This window comes from Spea bombifrons, chromosome 10 (genome assembly GCF_027358695.1).
Source record: "Spea bombifrons isolate aSpeBom1 chromosome 10, aSpeBom1.2.pri, whole genome shotgun sequence".
NCBI lineage: Eukaryota > Metazoa > Chordata > Amphibia > Anura > Pelobatidae > Spea > Spea bombifrons.
The window spans coordinates 39,420,833-39,439,318 of NC_071096.1; the positions used below are offsets into that span (position 1 = coordinate 39,420,833).

Below are 18,486 nucleotides of genomic sequence, written 5' to 3' on the forward strand. Positions count from 1 at the left end.
GGGGTGCCCCAAATGGATGAGAGGGCACTTACACTCAGTGGCTGCACTAGCGGCTTCCCAGGCCTGAGACTTGCTGCACTTTCCGCGCTGGCGTTAATCACGCTGAATGGGAAGCTGACAAGTCCTGTGTTACGGAGGACAATGTCGGCCTCGGCCACCTTATCAAAGAGCTGCAGAAAGACGCAAGGAGGTTAGTGGCGCACTGAGCTGGTGACATGCCCTGCGTCGCCTCCTCTGGGTAATCATCCATTTATAAACAGCCCACTCTCAAACTGTGACCCTGGGTCGATATCAGGATGCCTGTACCTGCACGCCATAGTCTATGTCCATCGCGCTTAGCGTGTAACGGACAAGCGAGGCCTCTCCCTGAAGGCTGATCTCGTAGGTGGGACCTCCGTGCACCTTACACAGAGCCGCTGCGTGTGCACTGATGCCAGCATGACCATAAAACGTGAAGCTCGCGGTCTGGCTCTCTCCTGGCTGCAGGGTCCCGAACAGAGGAAGGATGTCGAACACCTGTTGGGGCAAAGAATAATCAGCACCAAAACTTCTGCTATTGGCACAGTTTTCTCCTGGGATAATACGACTAGATTATTTTTTCTTATTCATTGTGGACGGAAACACAAGAGACTAATCGCTGTGCAGTTACTGGCACAATCCACTAATGTGCATCAACATTCTACTGGTGATCCAGCGCTGAGAGCCATGGCCACCTCACCTCCTCCACCCCCGTCACCGTGTGCTCTTCTCCTGGAGGTCCGGAGACAGCTGAGGGACCCTCGGAAAGCCCATCTGTTCCAATGCATGGCACCGCGTCCTGCAGAAACACAATAATGAGCGTGTTCAGGAGGTCCACGCAGAGACACGGAAGCTTGAAGGCACAGGGTGGTGGAGAGGGCAAATAGATCATTTTTAAAAGAACAGCACAGTCACTGATTACTGTATCATGGATATGGAGTGATCCCTCCAAGCTGGAGAACCAGCAGCCATACCTTCTGCTCAGGATCCTCCACATGGGTTTGGATAGAATGCAGACCTTTCTTTTCTGGCATTTGTGATTTATTCGTACTGTGGAATCATCAAGAAATGTATTAAAACATCTATTTTCAGACTGCATAACATGTACAAGTGGACATTACTCCACCAGCGCCCTCTCTACCCCCAAGTCACTCCATGAGGACCCTGTCCACCAGACTTTACTCCACCAGCACCCTCTCTACCCCCAAGTCACTCCATGAGGACCCTGTCCACCAGACTTTACTCCACCAGCGCCCTCTCTACCCCCAAGTCACTCCATGAGGAGCCTGTCCACCAGACTTTACTCCACCAGCGCCCTCTCTACCCCCAAGTCACTCCATGAGGAGCCTGTCCACCAGACTTTACTCCACCAGCGCCCTCTCTACCCCCAAGTCACTCCATGAGGAGCCTGTCCACCAGACTTTACTCCACCAGCACCCTCTCTACCCCCAAGTCACTCCATGAGGAGCCTGTCCACCAGACTTTACTCCACCAGCACCCTCTCTACCCCCAAGTCACTCCATGAGGAGCCTGTCCACCAGACTTTACTCCACCAGCACCCTCTCTACCTCCAAGTCATTCCATAATGGCTATTAATGTACCTATTTTGATGTTATTCCAAGAGACATATAAACGGGATTAATCTACAGCGACGATGACATTGTAATTTGGGACCCTCTTTTTAATACCTAATCTTGCAGTTCTCTTTTTGGTAGAGCCATTGGTAATGGACGGGACATGGACTGCAGTTGGTGATCTCCAGCTCTTTGGTGGTCTCAGTGTTGTTTAAAATACACCCAAAGTTGATATGGGTAGAAGTGAAGTTGAGATTGGGGAAGTGCACCTCTCCCTGGAGCGACACGGAGTCGGTGTGAGGGTGCTCAGCAAATCTGATCGTCAAAATCTCCTCGGCCACTTGGCTCCTCAGATCGTGGATGTAAGTCGGGTCAAATCTTACAGTCAGCTCTGTCTCCTCTCCAACACCCAGAATCTGGGCTGTCTGCAAAGGGGAAGGAACACGGAATGTGTTACCATCATTTCTGTTAGATTTATCAGACTCAAACATGCAGGAACCTGCTCTCCAGACCGATGTATTCCTCTTTGCATGTGATCACAGAGCGCTATTCACCGTGGTTTCCAGCCACGTGGACTCCACACGTCTGAAAGCCATAAAGGAGTCCCTGCGCGATGTGCCTTCCCAGACAATAACCCGCTAAATACCAGCTGCCCTTTGATTTCTGGCCAGGAGATCTATGCAGATGATGTGTCCCCAGCGACGTGCCCCCCAGTACCTCTGTGTCCACTGGCTGTAGTGTCTCCTTGCAGCAGACAGAGAATGGGGGTCTCAGAGACAGGAATACGGTGAGGGGCAGAGACGAGATGTTTTTCAGTGTCAGGGGCTGGTACTGCTGTTCCAGACTATCATCAGGTCGCTGAAAAAAGCCAAACCGCCGTCTGTCATTGGGCTAAGAACATAAAAAATATCTACCCCTTCCTGCCTCCATACAAATAGGGGCAATTTCATCAAAACTGCACATGTATGGAATTGGCAAAAACAATAACACACATTAAGACATTTTGGTAAAAAGGAGGATAGGGTCCTGGTCCTAAAAGCTTACAATCTGTTAGGAGGGTGAGGGGAATAAGACACAAGGAGAAAGGCTGCCTGGGCGAGGATGGTTTGATTGAGGCGCCGGGGGTGTGGAGAGGGGCAGATAGATTGTTCAGGGGGTCGGTTTTTGAGATGGGTTTTAGTAGTAAGTAGTGGGGAGTCAGGCAGGGCAGGGAACTCCTAGGATCATTATATAATATAACGTTGTGTGCGCGGAAGCAGAGCGTCTATCACCTTCTCCACGTAGAAGTGAAGTCTCTTGGTCGAGAGATGCAGGATGGGAGCAACGAATTGGCAGATCACATCCACCTCCATGATCTTGTCCTTCCCTGACTGCTTCCCAATGATGGCCTGTCCCAGCAGTCTCTCCTTCACCACCTGTCACAAGCATGTAAAAGACTATCACACTGTACACCACGGCCCCTGAGCGGGGTAACTAACCCAGTGTGCAGAAAAGTTACCATAACAGCAGCCTCCAGGCCAGATGATCTACATTCATTCACAGGGAAAAGCAATTCTTCTACCAGGGGACTGGTAGACAGGTGTATACCCCGGCCAACACAGGGTTAACGGACAGGTGTGTATACCCCGGCCAACACAGGGTTAACGGACAGGTGTGTATACCCCGGCCAACACAGGGTAACTGGACAGGTGTATAACCCGGCCAACACAGAGTAACTGGGCAGGTGTATACCCCGGCCAACACAGGGTTAACGGACAGGTGTGTATACCCCGGCCAACACAGGGTTAACGGACAGGTGTGTATACCCCGGCCAACACAGGGTAACTGGACAGGTGTATAACCCGGCCAACACAGAGTAACTGGGCAGGTGTATACCCCGGCCAACACAGGGTTAACGGACAGGTGTATACCCCGGCCAACACAGAGTAACTGGACAGGTGTATACCCCGGCCAACACAGAGTAACTGGACAGGTGTATACCCCGGCCAACACAGGGTTAACGGACAGGTGTGTATACCCCGGCCAACACAGGGTTAACGGACAGGTGTGTATACCCCGGCCAACACAGGGTAACTGGACAGGTGTATAACCCGGCCAACACAGAGTAACTGGGCAGGTGTATACCCCGGCCAACACAGAGTAACTGGACAGGTGTATACCCCGGCCAACACAGGGTTAACGGACAGGTGTATACCCCGGCCAACACAGAGTAACTGGACAGGTGTATACCCCGGCCAACACAGAGTAACTGGACAGGTGTATACCCCGGCCAACAGTGGGGTAACTGGACAGGTGTATACCCCGGCCAACAGTGGGGTAACTGGACAGGTGTATAACCCGACCAACAGTGGGGTAACTGGACAGGTGTATAACCCAACCAACAGTGGGGTAACTGGACAGGTGTATAACCCAACCAACAGTGGGGTAACTGGACAGGTGTATAACCCGACCAACAGTGGGGTATCTGGACAGGTGTATAACCCGACCAACAGTGGGGTAACTGGACAGGTGTATAACCCGACCAACAGTGGGGTAACTGGACAGGTGTATAACCCAACCAACAGTGGGGTAACTGGACAGGTGTATAACCCGACCAACAGTGGGGTAACTGGACAGGTGTATAACCCGACCAACAGTGGGGTAACTGGACAGGTGTATACCCCAGCCAACAGTGGGGTAACTAGACAGGTGTATAACCCAACCAACAGTGGGGTAACTGGACAGGTGTATAACCCGGCCAACAGTGGGGTAACTGGACAGGTGTATACCCCGGCCAACACAGGGTAACTGGACAGGTGTATAACCCGACCAACAGTGGGGTAACTGGACAGGTGTATAACCCAACCAACAGTGGGGTAACTGGACAGGTGTATAACCCGACCAACAGTGGGGTAACTGGACAGGTGTATAACCCGACCAACAGTGGGGTAACTGGACAGGTGTATAACCCGACCAACAGTGGGGTAACTGGACAGGTGTATAACCCGACCAACAGTGGGGTAACTGGACAGGTGTATAACCCAACCAACAGTGGGGTAACTGGACAGGTGTATAACCCAACCAACAGTGGGGTAACTGGACAGGTGTATAACCCGACCAACAGTGGGGTAACTGGACAGGTGTATACCCCGGCCAACAGTGGGGTAACTGGACAGGTGTATAACCCAACCAACAGTGGGGTAACTGGACAGGTGTATACCCCGGCCAACAGTGGGGTAACTAGACAGGTGTATAACCCGACCAACACAGGTGTATAGCTTTACTCACTTTGGGAAGGTCTGAGGAGCCCTCCAGCAGGACATCAATGCTCTGGCCTGGATGGAGCTCCATGCGGGAAGGGTGAAGTTTGAAGACAGGGCCCAGGGGCTCTGGAATGATGGAGGGTAGCTGAGGGCGCCTGCGGAACTGAGGGAAGCCCTCCGTCATCCAGTAGAGCTGGTGAGTGCGGCGTCCGCGGTTAGTCATTGTGAAGCGATAGTGGCAGGGTCCAGCACTGTAACAAGACACAATGATAAGCCTGAGATGGGTCACTGGCCACCCTGGCTACACACAGAGCCAGCACAAGGTACACACGTCGGCTGAAAATCACTATCTGACGCCGCCATTTATCAGTGAGTTTAGTGCTCAAGTGAAAATAATCAGCAGGAGAAACAGATCTCAAGAAATGTAATATACACGTTAATTTAGGGCCCCGCACACGACATCTGGTAAAATAAGTGGGAATGAAGACAGGAGGGTCTCCCGAGCGGCAGAACGTCTTCCCAAGCGTTGCCATACAGCGAGGCTTCATGGGTAGAGGGGAAGGAGACAGAGGCCTCTGGCCGTGGCACTGATTTTAGGAAAAGCCGTCAGATTCGTCTGTACTGACTCCGTGAGCAGGTCTCGTGGTGCCATGCCGCGGTCACTCTCTCCTCGGAGTCTCGTGTTACTGCAGCCGCCTGGATGGAGTTACCATAATGTTATCTCCCCTTGTCTGCTATTATACGGAGCAAGACACGGAACAAAGGCGCTGACAGCCGGGGAAACCAGTACAAAGCACCAGCAGTACATGAAGAGGCGGCCATGGTGGGATCACATCTCACGCTTAACTATCTGTCTACCTGTCACGCCAGATACACAGGGGTCAGGTGGCATGTGCAAGCTGATCAGGGCATTCGGTTGCCAGCAAGTGCTCTGCACAGTATGAAGCTTTCATCCAACACACAATGCCGCTGGTGTCACATGAAGCTGCAAACAAAGACACTGAAGAGGAGAAGCGGAACCCGAATCTATTCACTCGGTGACACGGGCGGCCGGGCATCGCCCTGCGGCACTCACCTCTCTTACATTTTCCACTGTCACCGGAGACGCGCGTGCAGCACTCTCTCTACCATCTAGCCCTAAATACACTGTATATATACTGTAACACCATAAGCCACGCCCACTGCGCCAAAACCAATCCCAGACTGACTCCGCAGCCACACCCACAGCGCCAAAGCACCGATCCTGTAAGGCTGACACGGCAGCTCTTACCTGAAGTGAGCTCCCAGGTCCAGGAGCGGGGCAAACGTTCTGTCGGTGACTATGGTGGTCCCGATGCCGACGGCGCGCAGCGGGATGTGGTAGGTGCTGCTGTTTGCGATGGCCAGCTGCAGCGTATCTGTGAAGCTGACGGTATCGTCCAGATGAGCCACGAGTGTTAGATGCATTTTCCCCTCAGGGGGAACCTCGCCGGAGCTGGGTTCAATGCGCCACAGAGACCGCTTGCGTGTCTGCAGGAAGAGACAGTCAGTAACAGGGCACAGTGTGAGACACCAGAATACCAACTGTCTAAGACAGATGCAGACTGCACAAACATGGAGGATACCAACTGCCTGAGAGACACAGAGCCTCTGGGGGGGCTCCATGCGGCCTGCCTGGTGACTAATTACAGTAAGAATATATCACTCGTCCAGCCACCTGACTGACTAATCAGGGCGGCTGCATCCACTGCAATGGGCGAAAGCTCCTTAGCATGTTACATCACACACGTATGATGGCCCACTATGTGTGGTATCACACACTAAAGCAGCTCAGTCACATGCAGTGAGCAGCTTGTCATCTCGCCCGTGTTTTGCTTACCGTGGCCGCGTGGAAGGACGCAGGAATCGGTGACTGATTGCTCAGGACTAGAGTCTTAGAAACATCCGTCAGAACCTGGATATTCCCAAAATCCGCTTCACTGGGACAGACATGGACAACAGGGCCTTCTCCAGTGCACAGCAGACGCAGCTCCTGTCCACGAGAAGCACAAGTCATACTTATCGGTGTGAACAATCAGACTACAAGGGCCACAACTAGAGGACATCCGTGAGACCAGGACACAAGGCATCTCAGCAGATCTACGGATTTGAAGGGCCAATAACGATAGCCGTAGCGTACAGAAATGATCTCTTTTCACCTTACTCCTACCGACAAGAGCTGCAGTGGAGAACCCGTGGCAGGTTGCTGGGCATCGTCTCCTGGCGGTAACCAACAGACTACCTTCCCGCTGAGCTTGCGGAAGGGTTTACTGGTCTTTGGAGTGAAAGTCCCACGGAAATAGTTATTCTTTATCCAATCATACACACAGATCTTGGGGGGGGGACACTTACCAGTGGGGGCTCCACCTGCCCAAATACCCAGATATGAGCTCTGGCACTCTGCTCACCAGTCTCCTGAGCTTCTATGATAATGGGCAGCTCCACACTGCTGTGAGGCTCTATCACCCCGCGGGGCATGGAGCTGTAATAGCGCACGGGGGCTGTGCCGGCCGGCTCCTGCGCAGAAACATACTGTCATTAATACAAAACCAACAGAAAACCCACAGGGGTCCAGATCGTAAGCTGCCAGGACCTCTACCATAGCACGTCATTCTGCCAACATCCCACACGCCATCCTTCCTCTAATCCCTCTCAACGACTTTTATCTCATCATCTGCCCAAATGCCCACAGCGCGTCGGCCCGCGTACCTGTGGCAGGAGGCCGTAACATCCCGGGAGGTCGCCGGGGTTTGTCAGAGTGACGGTTCTCTGATACGGGTGCTGGAGAAAGCAGCGGCCAAACCTCACCGCAGGGTCCTCTACATACAGGGATGGGATCTCACACCTTCAGAAGGAACAGAGCCATGAAGACACAGAGCCTGCAGCGTGGTCTGCGGTGAGGACTTGTGTACCGGCCACGCGTGTGTATGTGAATACCTGGCAGTGATGGGCAAGGCTAAAACTTCATCTCCAATGCCGTCCACATCCACCACAAGGGCCAGCTCATACTTCTTCACATGGTTGGGACAAAAGGTGACCTGCAAACATAAACGTGGGAATGTTTACCCGGGGAATATATCTGTAAAGAGCTGAACGTGGTATGTATATGTAACCGGTACCCGGGGAATATATCTGTAAAGAGCTGAACGTGGTATGTATATGTTACCGGTACCCGGGGAATATATCTGTAAAGAGCTGAACGTGGTATGTATATGTAACCGGTACCCGGGGAATATATCTGTAAAGAGCTGAACGTGGTATGTATATGTAACCGGTACCCGGGGAATATATCTGTAAAGAGCTGAACGTGGTATGTATATGTAACCGGTACCCGGGGAATATATCTGTAAAGAGCTGAACGTGGTATGTATATGTAACCGGTACCCGGGGAATATATCTGTAAAGAGCTGAACGCGGTATGTATATGTAACCGGTACCCGGGGAATATATCTGTAAAGAGCTGAACGTGGTATGTATATGTAACCGGTACCCGGGGAATATATCTGTAAAGAGCTGAACGTGGTATGTATATGTAACCGGTACCCGGGGAATATATCTGTAAAGAGCTGAACGTGGAATGTATATGTAACCGGTACCCGGGGAATATATCTGTAAAGAGCTGAACGTGGTATGTATATGTAACCGGTACCCGGGGAATACATCTGTAAAGAGCTGAACGTGGTATGTATATGTAACCGGTACCCGGGGAATATATCTGTAAAGAGCTGAACGTGGTATGTATATGTAACCGGTACCCGGGGAATATATCTGTAAAGAGCTGAACGTGGTATGTATATGTAACCGGTACCCGGGGAATATATCTGTAAAGAGCTGAACGTGGTATGTATATGTAACCGGTACCCGGGGAATACATCTGTAAAGAGCTGAACGTGGTATGTATATGTAACCGGTACCCGGGGAATACATCTGTAAAGAGCTGAACGTGGTATGTATATGTAACCGGTACCGGGGGAATATATCTGTAAAGAGCTGAACGTGGTATGTATATGTAACCGGTACCCGGGGAATATTTCTGTAAAGAGCTGAACACGGAGACACGCGAACACAGAGCACCTGTGTGCCGGAGGGCAGCGTGTGAGTGAAACACAGAGTAATGCCTCTAATGATCTACCAGCGAGATAGAAAGGTGCGCAGCGGCCTGCCTGCGCGATCTCATACGATGGGAACGCTCGCCCTGGGGCGGCATATAGTGGGAAGCTGCCACTTCACATTCAAACTCTCATCTGGCCACATGTGATATCTGTTCATGTAACCGATGTTCAGCTCAAACACGTGTTTCAGATGCTGGCCACCCTGCTGTAACACAGTGAATTACTGGGGGGTGACCAATGAAAAGAAGGGAGGAAGTGACACACTGAAGGGTTAATGACAGCGTAGAAAAGGGTCCAGTCACTGAAGCAGTGCTTGGAAGACACGGCGTGGTATTTCAGGTCAGTGAGAGACCACGCCGCGGGCAGGTATTCTATATCACACAGCACCGTACCTCTATGTCTAAGGACCCCTGGGACCGGATGGTGCCCCGGGAGGGAGAGATGGAGAACTCTCGAGGTCTTGGGCTTTGGATGGACGCTCTGCTCCAGGTCGAGCTCCTCTCATCGAGAACCTGAGCGGAACTTGCAATGCTTGCTTCTCCGCTACCATCGCCCAGGACGCGCAGGTTAAACGTCATGGGTACCAGCGAGGTGTTACTAAGTGAACAGGTCAATATTTGTGGGAACCCTGAAAAACAAACACATGAGTTAATCCTTAAGATCAGTTCTGAGCCCTGCGACAAGATGTCACCCAGACACGATAAACAAAGGGTAGAAAACGATGACAAGAAGATCGCCAAAAACTCTTCTTCCGCTTGTGTTCCTTTAGCAGGGTTTGATAGCCGGAGCTAGTCTGACGGGTTTGGGGTTTGGCAGATGTCCCGTGCCCAGCCATAACTCACCAAAAGAGACATCTCCAAAATGCAGAGCGGGGGCGCTGAAGTGAAATGTGGGTCCAATCACGCAACCCCTGGGGACACAGAGAGGTTTCAGAGAGAAGACACTCGCTATCCAAACGTTATTATAGAAGACACAGAGCGCCACTTACACATAATGCAAACCTACAGAGAGCGATAAATACAGAGAGCGATAAATAAACTCGTATACCTCACTGTCAGCGCCAGGGCCTCCGGAGACCCGTCCACAGAGAAGCACAACTCCTGGCTGAACTCCCCCAGAATCCCACCGCAGACAGATATCCGGATGGCCTGGTGTCCGCCTGGAAGAACGATGCCTTCGCTCGGGTCAAATGTGAAGAAGGAGCCCACTGCGGCGGCGGGAGGAACCAGCGTGAAAATTCCATCAATCGCTCCTTGATTTGTCAGGATAACCTGTGATGGGGCAAAGAACAGAAGATGAAGAAAGAACAGTATGTCATACGCCCCCCCAACCCCACCAGTCTCTGCCCCCTCGCTCGCGTCCGGGACCCCTCTGACATTCTCCCGGTGCGCTCTATGGCAGCGCATCTCAGCGCAAGCAGCACGTGCCCCCCGCTCCCGCTCACCTCATAGCTGTGCAGGGAGCCAACAAAGATTTTGCCAACATCCAGCTGGTCAAAGTTAAAGCGCAGCTTCGGTCCCAGACCTTCAGCTCGGATTCGCAGAGGAAGACGCGTCTCTCGACCTGAGGATGGCATGAATGGCGAGATGGTTACCCATTCACATCACTTCTCTTGTAACATGTATAGGATGGTTACGTGTAACTTATTCCGTAATCATACGGGCACAATAATCTACACGCGTGTGCTTTATGCGGTACCTGTTATGTCGCAATAGACAGTGCGCTGGTATATCTTGGATTCTTGGGGCTTGAAGAGAACTCTGACCTCCACAGATGAGTTTGGCCAAACATCTCCTTCCTGTGGGCAGAACCACGAGATAAACGGGGGAACCGGTGAAACATGGCAGAGATTCCCCCCACAGCTAATGCTGACAAATCATTGCAGGAATTGTGAGGTTAATAGGCCTGTCATTCCCAGCCTGGCCACCCCGTCTCACTGGGGCACATATACGCCAGGCACGGTACATGTGGCCTATGCTGCCTAGTTATGCATGAGGAATATCTAATGGACAAGAACCCAGCAAGGCAGGCTTTCAGGGCACACATCAACCAATGTTCACCAGGTTTGCCTGTGACCATATGGGGAGATCCTGAAAGAGGAGCCAAAATTGGCCTGCTTAACCAAGTCAGTCTTTTCGTAGTTTAATACGCGGAGAGGCCTCCGGTTACTAAGAACACACACATGTACTCCAGGGAATCCCGGTATGCCCCGGTGGGGCAGGTGGCCGTGTATCACGCTGTGACAGAATAACACGCCACGGGTAACAGACTGACACAAGCTGCTGTATGAAGCTGTTTACTGTTCAAGGACTTGTCTTGTATGTGGTTCATTGTGTCGTGTGCACCCCAGAGTAAGGGCAGATCTATTAAACGGAGGGGCATTTGGAGGGCATATCAATGTCCACGAACTGGTGCTTAGAACTTTATCTCTATCTATATCTATATCTATATATCTATCTATATCTATATATCTGTATCTATATATCTATATATCTATATCTATATATCTATCTATATCTATATCTATATATCTGTCTATATCTATATATCTATCTATATCTATATATCTGTATCTATATATCTATATATCTATATCTATATATCTATCTATGTCTATATATCTGTATCTATATATCTATATATCTATATCTATATATCTATTGGATATGGCAGCCTTACTGTGGGTTCTATGTGGAACACATCATCGGTAAACAGCATGGCGTCATCCTGTACTATCCTGCGGCGGTTTTGGAAGCTGCGGCTGAGAAGGGAGAGGCGCGCACGGAGAGAGGGCTCTGCGCTGCATTCCTCCAGAAAGTGATCCATCTGCTCGTCTTCTTCTGCGCGGAGATCCAAACACAATCTGCGGATAAAGCAAAAAAGACAGCTCAGGGTGGAAAGAAACACGGAGCGCGCACTCTACCCCAGTAAGAATAAATGCCCTTTGAGGGGCAGGTTGTGTATCGATGCATTGCAAGCAGGTCGTTATCAGCAGCAGCTATTTCCTGGCCACACAGTGGGCCGCTGCGCCCTCCTCATCTCTCGGTTTTTAATGGACAACGCAGTGGAAAATATACCAATAAAGCCCTTTCGGCCCAAAGCTTCTGTAACAATATAGACCAAAAAAATCAACGGATACCCAAAACCGAACTGGAAAGAAATCCCCCCCACACAACATGCGCAAGCAGTGGCTGCAGTAAGCCAGGACGTAGTACTCCGCAGCCACACGCGGCACACTAGCGCAGCAAGCTAGTAACACATACAGCACACGCCGCATGTTGGGTACAGCACCGTGTAACGGCGGGTCTCAGGGCTGTTGGGGGAGACTCGTGGACATGAAATGAGGTCGCCCTGTCACTAAGCGCGGACAGGACACGGAGCGCACTCCCTGCGTGTCCTGCGCAAGTTTGTTCTCAAAGTGCTTTCTTCAGCACAAGACTATTCATCTTTAGCTAATGTGATTAAATATTGAGAAGAGTGGAAGATTCTCTGAGCTGTGCCCCCTCCAGGCAAACACTGGCCCAATTACCACGCTCCTTACTCATTTCACCACTACTTCTTAACCCATTCATCGCCCATCTTAGTGAACGGGTGTCGGCATGTCAAAGTAGAGATGGCTGCCACCCCAGTCACGCTCACCTGGACTTCTGCTGCTCTTCCTCGTGAAGGGTAGCAACGGCTTTCCAGCGGAAGTGAGTGATGATGTCACTGCGATTGACAATGCTGATCGTCCTCTGATTGGCCAATGAAATATAGGTTTTTTCTATCATCAGGGAATTCTTGTCGAGCCGCACATTGGCATCAGCGGCTGCTCCATACAAACTGACACTAATGTCCTCTCCTAGGAGATAAAGAGAAAAATGGGTTTGTGCCCACATCCTAACCCGGCCTCCACATCTTCAGTCCGTCCCGGGCACCCAGAGCCAGTGGGCTTCAAATGACTAAGCTCGTTACTAAACACCCACCAAAAGCACCAAATCCGTGAAGATTTACATGTTTACTCAGGGCCGGGGACACCCTGCCGGCTCACCTAAATGGCTAACGGGTCACATGATCAGCAAGCCGTCCATTCTGACAGCTGGGGATGGCTCAGGGTAGAGCAAAATGAGCAAGTGCCCAGTTAGCGTGTGCCAGGCTTTCTAACAGGTTTACCCCGCTAAGCGTGTTCATTTCCACACGTTACACCAAGCCCTTCTGCCAACACACAGTCTGAAGGCAAGTGGAAGCCGGGAACTCAGGGCAGAGGTCAGCGTGAGCCTGATGTGACCTCGCACCGGCAAACTGCAAACGACGAACCCCGGATTGGGTGGATACAGAGAATGGTGAATGCCTGTTCCTGGGCGCCCTATTTACCTGTGTCATAGTGAAGGGTCAGGGCCTGCGAGTGATCCCCCGCCTTCTCAGGCTGAAACTCCACCGTCACCTGCATGCTCTCTCCGACAGCCAATGTGCCCGACACCGGCTCCACCGAGAAAGGCCTGAGAAAAGAAGCATTCGTCCCAGAGACCAGGGTTACATACGGACCACGTACTAAAACAGCCTCGGTGACGCCCCGTCCGAGGGGGCCGAGTGACTGCAGCCTGGTGTGTAATGGGAAGAGTTCCAGGTATTGGGGTCACAGACTGATTGCTAGATGCGATTATCGTGGTTAATGTAAGTGTGAGAATGAGCGGGCAGACATGAGTGTGGCAGACATCGCGGTCCGTGTGTCTAATACCTGTGAGTAAGGAGCCAGAAGCAGGCATCTCGGTTGCCAATGTTTCGCACCAGAAGGGTTTTTTGGGAGTTGTACTTTACTGGGCAGTTCTGGAAAGTGATTTCATCCGGGAAATCCAACAGGCCCCGGGCCCCAATCGCCCGGATGGGAACCACAAACTTCTCCCGTTCAGTAATACAGATGACTTCATGGAAATAGTCCTGTGGAGACACGAATAGGAGTCAAATGGATGAATAGTGCGGCTGCCGCGCGGTCAGACAATGGCCCATGAAAACCCGCAGCTGCTGCAGAAGATCCCGAGAAGCTGTCCGTCTCCCAAGAGATTCTGCAGCAGCTGCGGTATTTCGGAGGTCTGCTGCAGCCGGATGATATGGGTTTGTCCCTGCGCATAAAGAGACCCCGCTGCGCGTGACTATAATAAACCATCAAACCCCAGGATAGCACAAAGCTGCAGCCGGGTATTTCACAGCCGCAGGCAAAGGCCATCGCTGAAAAAGATGTTATATATATATCTCGAAAGACGCTGCCTCTCCAAACCCCCCCGCGGTGCTGTGTGCCGCCATGATCAGAAGACGATCGGGCCCTCTCTATTCATGTACGATAATAAAGGGAACAGAGCTTTCAGCGGGAGATGGAAGAGCTTGCCAGAAAAGGCGACACTAATGGGGCCGTGGGGAGGAGGAGGCAGCGGGAGCCGACACAAGGGCACATTATCCAGAGAAGTCACTTCGCTCAGGGGCCACGATTCTCACTATACCACATAACAGCACGCTGACCGCGAGAAATCCGGCACATCACTGACTAATCTGACCAAGTCTGTACCGTGAGATGTAGGAATCAGGTCAGCCTGAGCGCACGTGTCATGACCATGCAGTGCTCCCTGTTTATTGTGGTACGTGTTGTACACGCTGGCATTTCTAGTCAGGAGGGGACCATGGTCCGGGCGTTATTTGCGCTCAGGGAAACATATCAGAAACGTTCCGGTGCTGCACACAGCGCAGGTCAGCGCAGCCACCTCCATATCACCCTAAGCGCCATGCAAGACCTGTGGAAGGCGTTTGAGGGCCCTCGACGTGGCAGCTGACTGGGATTGGGCAGCAGATGGGAACGTGGACGCTGGAATCCCCACCATCACACCAGCCACAGAGAACGGCCGGCCACGCGCACCTAATCACTTTACCTTGTTCTCTTCTGGGGTGAACAGGACGTGGAAAGTAGACTCCATCCCCGGGGCCACCTTGTGACACACATCATTGGGGCTGATAACTTGGAAATAGGGCGAATTCTCCTGAATGACTTTCACCAGCCGTGGCACCTGTCATGCACAAAATCAGTGACAAAATCCACGGTAACACACATTACCAGGGGTAATTACGAGGGGTAACTGTGCGCAGGCTCACCTTGTCACTGTTCCTCAAGACCAGTGGCACTTCGTATGTTTCACAAGGAGTGTAATTCTGGAAGACAATCTCCGAGGGGAAAGGCTGGAACAGGGCTTGGTCCATGTCCACGGCCGAACACTAAGGTCAAATGAATTCACAAGTCAGGAGAGAGCTGGCCCATCACGTACTGGCTGTAGCCCGGATTATCTGGCAAACGAGGCAAACGAATGCCCCCGTGACCTTACTCCGAGCCCCTGTGTCTGATGCTTGTTCATTAGGTTAGAGAGGGCCTAGTAGCTGCCGAGCAGGGGATGTGATTAGTAATAAATGAACCAAATACATTGTGCTCCCTCTGAGCCTATGGACTTTACTCCCATCCTCCCCGAACCCAAGGAGTACGGCACCTTCTGATGGGTGGTCTCGCTCATGTCAAGCAGTTGAATGATCTGTGGCGGGTGCCCCTCTCGCGTGGTGGCCAGTCTCTGCTCCGTGGTCAGGGACATTTCCCTGAGGAAGGCTGAGGGGGTGAGCTGTGATTGAGAAAAGAAATAAACACATTGTAAGCAAATGTTCCATGAGCGCAATTTTCAAGGGGCAACAACAGGGGCGCAACGCCCCGACTCCCAGTGTGCGGCACATCATTAACCAGCAAACACGTGTGAGACGGGTCAGCGCACCATGCGGTGTGGCCAGGGCAGGCACAACAATGCGTGCGCTCGTTACTGTGTGTCTCATAAGCTGTCAGAAAGGTTGTGGCGTGGGCCCCGGCAGGTACACACGCCACACGTGGTGCATCATCAGTGTAGAATAATCTCTGTGGCCGGAGGCCTGAGCCCTGCATCGTCAGTAAAGGCTTTGTCTGAACATCTGTCTGGACTGATTTGTTTCTCTGCTAGATAATCCCTGGTTTCAGTCACCAACATCTGTCTTTTCCCTCAGATGGGATGACAGAAAATGACTCCGTTTGTTCTGTAGTCATTACCGTCGGGGTGGCCCCTCCATCTCTAGCCAGCTGTGGGTTGCGCGGAGCCACTGTTTTGCTCTGCAATGCCCCGGCCAGTTTAAGGCACGGCTTCTGGAGGGAGCTCACCGGTCCCCGGAGTTTTCCGCTCGGCATGCTGTCTGCTCTTCTTAAATCATCTGTGGAGGAGAAAGCAGAGATTTATTCGAGGAACATCAAAAACACCAATTCCCTGCACTCAGGCAGCGTACGGTACATGGCGGCATCACACGCGCCGGCAGCATCACACGCGCCGGCAGCATCGCACGCGCCGGCAGCATCGCACGCGCCGGCAGCATCGCACGCGCCGGCAGCACCATCATCTGCCAGGGATAACAGAATATTCAGCCCCTGGTCTACAGCCAGGCAATGAATGGGGAGATTGATTAACACTCCCCATTCATTAATCACGTGCCAAACCAAACACATCATTCATTATTCACATGTCCATGGAAATGGTTACAGGGCAGCAGGCAGGTAAGACGTGAAGTTAGAGGTGAGCGTCCCGTACACTACTGCCCCACAGGCATGGAAATGGTTACAGGGCAGCAGGCAGGTAAGACGTGAAGTTAGAGGTGAGCGTCCCGTACACTACTGCCCCACAGGCATGGAAATGGTTACAGGGCAGCAGGCAGGTAAGACGTGAAGTTAGAGGTGAGCGTCCCGTACACTACTGCCCCACAGGCATGGAAATGGTTACAGGGCAGCAGGCAGGTAAGACGTGAAGTTAGAGGTGAGCGTCCCGTACACTACTGCCCCACAGGCATGGAAATGGTTACAGGGCAGCAGGCAGGTAAGACGTGAAGTTAGAGGTGAGCGTCCCATACACTACTGCCCCACAGGCATGGAAATGGTTACAGGGCAGCAGGCAGGTAAGACGTGAAGTTAGAGGTGAGCGTCCCGTACACTACTGCCCCACAGGCATGGAAATGGTTACAGGGCAGCAGGCAGGTAAGACGTGAAGTTAGAGGTGAGCGTCCCGTACACTACTGCCCCACAGGCATGGAAATGGTTACAGGGCAGCAGGCAGGTAAGACGTGAAGTTAGAGGTGAGCGTCCCATACACTACTGCCCCACAGGCATGGAAATGGTTACAGGGCAGCAGGCAGGTAAGACGTTTAGAGGTGAGCGTCCCGTACACTGCTGCCCCACAGGCATGGAAATGGTTACAGGTGCGATGGGCACGGTGGATGTAGTAGCGGAGTATGAAGAGCCCCAGGTGCGCTGAACGCTGATGAAACATACAGCGCAGGTGAGAAAAAGTCTTTCCTCGAGGCAGAGTGCAAACCCCCGGAGCCCAAAACTTCATGCACAACATACATGTCCTAGAACGGCAGCACACGTAATGAGTTATTTGTATGAGGGATGAAATCGTACACACTGCCAGCACCGCGCACTCAGGGGGCGCTTGCACAATAGAGGCGAGTCCCAGAAGGCTAGACAAACCCCAGCCAGCTATCCCATGAGCGCTCTCTGTGATGATGGCGCTCTGCAGCAGCAAGACAGGATCCCTGTACTGAAAGCTCCGCAGCACGGGGGCCACGATCATGCTGGACCCCTTCTCAGGCAAACAGGGTCACCTACGTGTTCAGTGGCAGGGCACTTACCGCAGCTAACGGGGTGACAGAATGTGCCCATTTGTGTTTTGGTGCGACACAGGGTGCCTATAGCGCAGCACATTATATACATCTGCCTGTAGCGCAGCACATTATATACATCTGCCTGTAGCGCAGCACATTATATACATCTGCCTGTAGCGCAGCACATTATATACATCTGCCTGTAGCGCAGCACATTATATACATCTGCCTGTAGCGCAGCACATTATATACATCTGCCTGTATTCTGGGAGCCACACCATAAAACTGAGCATGTCTGGCTGTTAAGAGCAATCTGGCCATCCTCCTAGCTCCACTCCACGAGTTTGTGTCTGGTTTGCTTTGCCCATTAGAAGCACACTTCACAGTCCCTCCATTAGAAGCCAGCGCTGAGGTTCCAGGTATTTGGTATTAAATGTGTGCAGGAGGAGGTGGTGCTGATGGAGTAGCAGCTTGAACCAGGTGTTTCATCATTTTGTTCCCTGTGCGTGCAAAATCCAGACGGTAATTCAACATTACTGGAGACGACCTACGTGCCTGGGACCCCGCTTCTGAGCATGCTTCATGAGCTGGGCTCCAACATTACTGGAGACGACCTACACGCCTGGGACCCCGCTTCTGAGCATGCTTCATGAGCTGGGCTCCAACATTACTGGAGACGACCTACGTGCCTGGGACCCCGCTTCTGAGCATGCTTCATGAGCTGGGCTCCAACATTACTGGAGACGACCTACACGCCTGGGACCCCGCTTCTGAGCATGCTTCATGAGCTGGGCTCCAACATTACTGGAGACGACCTACACGCCTGGGACCCCGCTTCTGAGC

General features: G+C 52.1%; 1 protein-coding gene across 1 annotated transcript in view; it reads right to left on the minus strand.

Annotated features, from left to right (window-relative positions):
- Nucleotides 1-17,612, minus strand: part of HYDIN (HYDIN axonemal central pair apparatus protein) — a 49,458-nt gene extending 31,846 nt beyond the window's left edge. Inside the window, exons 1-28 of the mRNA XM_053449821.1 lie at nt 17,441-17,612; nt 16,276-16,386; nt 16,046-16,203; nt 15,468-15,593; nt 15,082-15,201; nt 14,862-14,996; nt 13,682-13,881; nt 13,318-13,442; nt 12,604-12,805; nt 11,644-11,827; nt 10,663-10,762; nt 10,409-10,527; nt 10,012-10,235; nt 9,807-9,874; nt 9,357-9,592; nt 7,790-7,890; nt 7,546-7,697; nt 7,205-7,353; nt 6,693-6,845; nt 6,105-6,343; nt 4,860-5,085; nt 2,864-3,007; nt 2,310-2,450; nt 1,707-2,017; nt 993-1,068; nt 719-817; nt 307-516; nt 33-170 (exon numbers count right to left, since the gene is read on the minus strand). Coding sequence (XP_053305796.1) covers nt 33-170; nt 307-516; nt 719-817; nt 993-1,068; nt 1,707-2,017; nt 2,310-2,450; nt 2,864-3,007; nt 4,860-5,085; nt 6,105-6,343; nt 6,693-6,845; nt 7,205-7,353; nt 7,546-7,697; nt 7,790-7,890; nt 9,357-9,592; nt 9,807-9,874; nt 10,012-10,235; nt 10,409-10,527; nt 10,663-10,762; nt 11,644-11,827; nt 12,604-12,805; nt 13,318-13,442; nt 13,682-13,881; nt 14,862-14,996; nt 15,082-15,201; nt 15,468-15,593; nt 16,046-16,203; nt 16,276-16,386; nt 17,441-17,612 — 4,419 coding nt within the window. The remainder of the gene's footprint in view (nt 1-32; nt 171-306; nt 517-718; nt 818-992; nt 1,069-1,706; nt 2,018-2,309; nt 2,451-2,863; nt 3,008-4,859; nt 5,086-6,104; nt 6,344-6,692; nt 6,846-7,204; nt 7,354-7,545; nt 7,698-7,789; nt 7,891-9,356; nt 9,593-9,806; nt 9,875-10,011; nt 10,236-10,408; nt 10,528-10,662; nt 10,763-11,643; nt 11,828-12,603; nt 12,806-13,317; nt 13,443-13,681; nt 13,882-14,861; nt 14,997-15,081; nt 15,202-15,467; nt 15,594-16,045; nt 16,204-16,275; nt 16,387-17,440) is intronic.
- Between the last annotated feature and the right edge of the window lie 874 nt (nt 17,613-18,486).